At 38.2% G+C, this 3,865-nt stretch overlaps 1 protein-coding gene across 1 annotated transcript; it reads left to right on the forward strand.

The window, feature by feature from the left end:
• Positions 1-784: 784 nt before the first annotated feature.
• On the forward strand, positions 785-2,237 carry LOC134438013 (E3 ubiquitin-protein ligase TRIM39-like). The gene is made up of 3 exons (XM_063187602.1): positions 785-809; positions 1,380-1,415; positions 1,687-2,237. The coding sequence occupies exons 1-3, from the start codon at positions 785-787 to the stop codon at positions 2,235-2,237; spliced, it is 612 nt and encodes a 203-aa protein (XP_063043672.1).
• The last annotated feature ends 1,628 nt before the right edge of the window (positions 2,238-3,865 follow it).

A 3,865-nucleotide genomic window follows, 5' to 3' on the forward strand; every position in this document is an offset into this window, starting at 1 on the left:
TGCTTCACGCGGACACAGTGAGCATGCTCGCTGCCTAGCAAATTTGCTGCCTGGCACAGGGTCGTCGTTAGCCCTATTTTAGGGGGGCTTTAGCCCCCCTTACATTAGTATTAGCCCCCCCCCTTAAACGATTTAGCAAAAAATGTTTTTTCCAAAAGCAAATGCAATAAAGCACTGAATACGAACCACCAGTTAATCTGAATACAAATTCCTGTTTGTTTATTTATTGTTTAATGCCACTTATATCCTTCTGCATAGCAATAAAAGCAGGGTGCACAGCAATATGTTATGCGGGGGGGAAACATATACTCATAACATAACATAATAATATTCATCAGTTGAAACATTTTTAAATGTTTTGTTTAGCTTAAGGAATGTTCATTAAAATGTCAATTAAAAAAAATCCACTGTAACTAGTGTTTAAAAATCGGTATAGTGCTCTTAAAATAATTGTTCAAGAAGACGCTTTTGCACACCTCTGTAGGTGGGCAGGTGCGTAGGATATTATCCCAGTGTCGTTCAAGTGTAAAGAAATCCTGCACACTGTCCATTCCTCCACCAACAAACTTTAATACAACATGAAGAAGGTCGGATGACCGAAACAATGTATTAAAGTTTGTTGGTGAAATGGATAAGCCTGTCACGATATTCAATAAGTCAATAAATCGTACGATAACTTTTTACAAGAACGATCACTTTTCTGGCCCCGATAAGTTACGATAAGTTATTTGCGTGATGTTTTGTTTTCCCTCTCTCCCTTTCTCTACCGTAGCCTTAGATACTGATGGCGCGCTATAAGCCAACGCAGCGTAATGACGCTTAAATGTTGGTGTAATTTTACGTTTCAGTGCAGTTCTGGTTGAAAAAAGTTGCATTGATCTGGCTACTTGCGTCTTTGAAATAGAACACTGGTGTTCCCGCGCGTCGCTTATAAGCCTCGACAAAGAATCAGCGCTAGAGACTCTAGGAGTGTTTAATTTAAAAATATTAATATAATAAAATTTAAAAATATTTTCCCATGGTCCAAACGGGCCACCCTCACCAAAGTCATGGTTTGGGCCAGGAAATGTCCCGATAGGCCTACTTATAATGGCCAATCCGGCATTGTTTATGAATAGCCTATGCAAATACATGTAGGCCTATATTTTGATTGTCTGAAAACCCGCACACCACAGCAAATGTAATTGTGATTAATGATGGCTAATGATGATTCAGCTTGTTCCTGATTGGCTGACAAATCACCATGAAATGCATCCTGTATGTCCTCATGTCCTTTGTCCTGTTTGTTTCATTGATTGGTTCTAGTAATTGTCATATTGAATGCTGTGTAAATAAACATGACTTGTGTGGATAACCTTTTCTACCATTCTCATCCTCAGAATCACATGACATGAAAAGCATTAAACAACATGCAGGTGAGTGTGTTAGTATCTAAATATTATCTAGTAGTATCCTATGTGTTTCCCTGCAAAACAGAATTACAATAAAATGCAGGTTGAATTACAGTAGAATGCATGTGGAACTATAATATCGGTATACTGATGACTAGGCCTATAGAACTTAAACACTAATTTGCATCGCAAGTCCATCGTGTGAATTTACCTACTTTTTAACTTGTGTCAAATTGTGATAAAAATAAACAAGCTCAGATATAGAAATTGATCTTCATTTCACCTTGTCCACTAGTGGATGTGACCCTGGATCCTGATACAGCACAGCCCTATCTTATCCTGTCTGCTGATGGGAAACAAGTAAAGCATGGAGACACACGACAGAATCTCACGGACACTCCAAAGAGGTTTAATCATGCTGCCTGTGTGTTGGGAAGAGAGGGATTCTCCTCTGGCAAATTCTACTATGAGGTTCAGGTTAAGGGGAAGACTACGTGGGATGTAGGAGTGGCCAAGGAGTCTGTTAACAGGAAGGGAGACATATACCTGAGACCTGAATATGGATTCTGGACAATAGTGCTGAGAGATGGGACTTATTGGGCTACAGCTGGTCCCGCTGTTCCCCTCACCCTGAAGGGGAAGCTCCAAACGGTGGGGGTGTTTGTGGACTATGATGCAGGTCTGGTCTCCTTTTATGATGCAGATTGCTGGAATCATATCTACTCATTTACCCATGTCACCTTTACTGAGAAAATCTATCCATACTTCAGCCCCAGTCATAATGAGAAAGGTACAAATTCAGCTCCTCTTATAATCTCCCCAGTGGATGTCTGCCCTATCAAGTAATGGATAAAACACTGTTTTTTATATTTTTAAAAAATGTATCTAGTAGTAAGGACATTGTTTATGTAGGCCTGTGTTTTATTATGTAGTAGTCAGGTATGATTGGCACAGTTCTGGGGTGTATTTCTCCAAAGCAGTTGCTAGATAGACTTGATATTTGCTCAAGTTCAGTATATTAGCTGAAGTCATTACTACGTTGCTATTTTAGCTGAATGTATATGTATAGTGCCTACCTGTAGCAACTTACTGCAAGTAATGTGTTTTTAACTCATCATTTTTTGTGTAATGTGTTTGTAACTCACCACAGTGGCAATCTATCTAATTATTTACACTATACCATCAGATGTTATGTTAGTTCCACCATCATAATTACACACAATACATTTCCCCCACCGTGTTGGTTGTGTATTATCAAATTATCTTCATAAAGGGGAAGAACTGTAATTATAATGTGTTTCATTATATCACATAATGTACACAACTAAATGTTTTGAAGAATAATAAAATACATGTGTGCATCACTACATGTGTAGGCCTTTTACTTTTTTGTCTACAGACACCCAAGCTCAAGCCCAAAGACTTTTTTCTTTCACTTGGATGTTGTGAAGCTTAGCCACCCATCCCACCCTGCTGCTAAACATCATCTGTGTTTGCACTGCAGCATTATGACATCTATCTCCATCATCATGATGAAAAAATATCATTTAAGTTGCCCTGTTTCAGACAATGATCATATTGAATGTAAAAGTGTGCATGATACCGTTCTACTGTAAATTCTGGATTGTGAGCTGTGGCAATTTTGCCATTTTTTTTTGTTTTCAGTCCTGTTGTGTTCACCATCAAGAAATGTGAAAAGTCTCAGGAGCTGACAGGTGGATCAACATACTCTTCATACTACACCATATAACTTCATACAACTCTCCTCCCTAGTTTGAAGCTTTTTTGTGATTGTACTGATTAATGATACACACACTGTGTGGTAAAAAAAAGAGCAAATTTTGCCAATCAGCATTTCTACCACTATGTGTCCTACTAACATACCATCACTTCACATATTCAGTGCTTCGGGGTAGTAGCCTCATAATTGGATGCTAAAAATAAGACAATTTGTTGACCTGTATTTCTCCATAGCCATTTGAGATATCTGTGCAAGGTGGCCAAACATACATACTATTTCTCCATAGTTCTTCAAAAACTTCAAAAACTAGAAAATGTCCCTTTGCAAATCTGTTGGCCCAAAGTCCAAATTCTAATGAAAGGTGTAAACTTGTAACTTCACTGTAAAATGGGCCTACGTCTTTTGATATTGTCCAACAATGAAATTACCTCTCTGGGGAAAATCTTCACCATCTTGTCTCATATCGGTGGGCGTTGGTCACTGGATTAGTGTTCTATTTGGGGGCTCTTTTGACATAATGTCTTTTCCCTCAAATGTAGGTAATACACCTCAGATTTAATGATTACATATATGCTTCAGACCACTTAATTGTTCATAAGGTTTTCTGATGCTAATAGAAATAACAAAAAATGTGGAACAATTACATCACAAAATGACTTCATAGATATGGCAAAGTGGCTTCAGTTTGTTATAACATTGCAGCAAGCAGTAAGTCCTCGGATAAACCTTTACC

The sequence above is a fragment of the Engraulis encrasicolus genome, chromosome 21 (assembly GCF_034702125.1).
Source record: "Engraulis encrasicolus isolate BLACKSEA-1 chromosome 21, IST_EnEncr_1.0, whole genome shotgun sequence".
Lineage (NCBI taxonomy): Eukaryota > Metazoa > Chordata > Actinopteri > Clupeiformes > Engraulidae > Engraulis > Engraulis encrasicolus.

What these genes read in the sequence shown, in the direction of transcription:
- LOC134438013 (XM_063187602.1), top strand. Translation starts at nt 785, where the DNA reads ATGGCGCGCTATAAGCCAACGCAGC. An exon ending in GCGCTATAAGCCAACGCAGC is followed by an intron (nt 810 to 1,379) that starts GTAATGACGCTT and finishes TCTCATCCTCAG; the next exon opens with AATCACATGACATGAAAAGC. An exon ending in AAGCATTAAACAACATGCAG is followed by an intron (nt 1,416 to 1,686) that starts GTGAGTGTGTTA and finishes CTTGTCCACTAG; the next exon opens with TGGATGTGACCCTGGATCCT.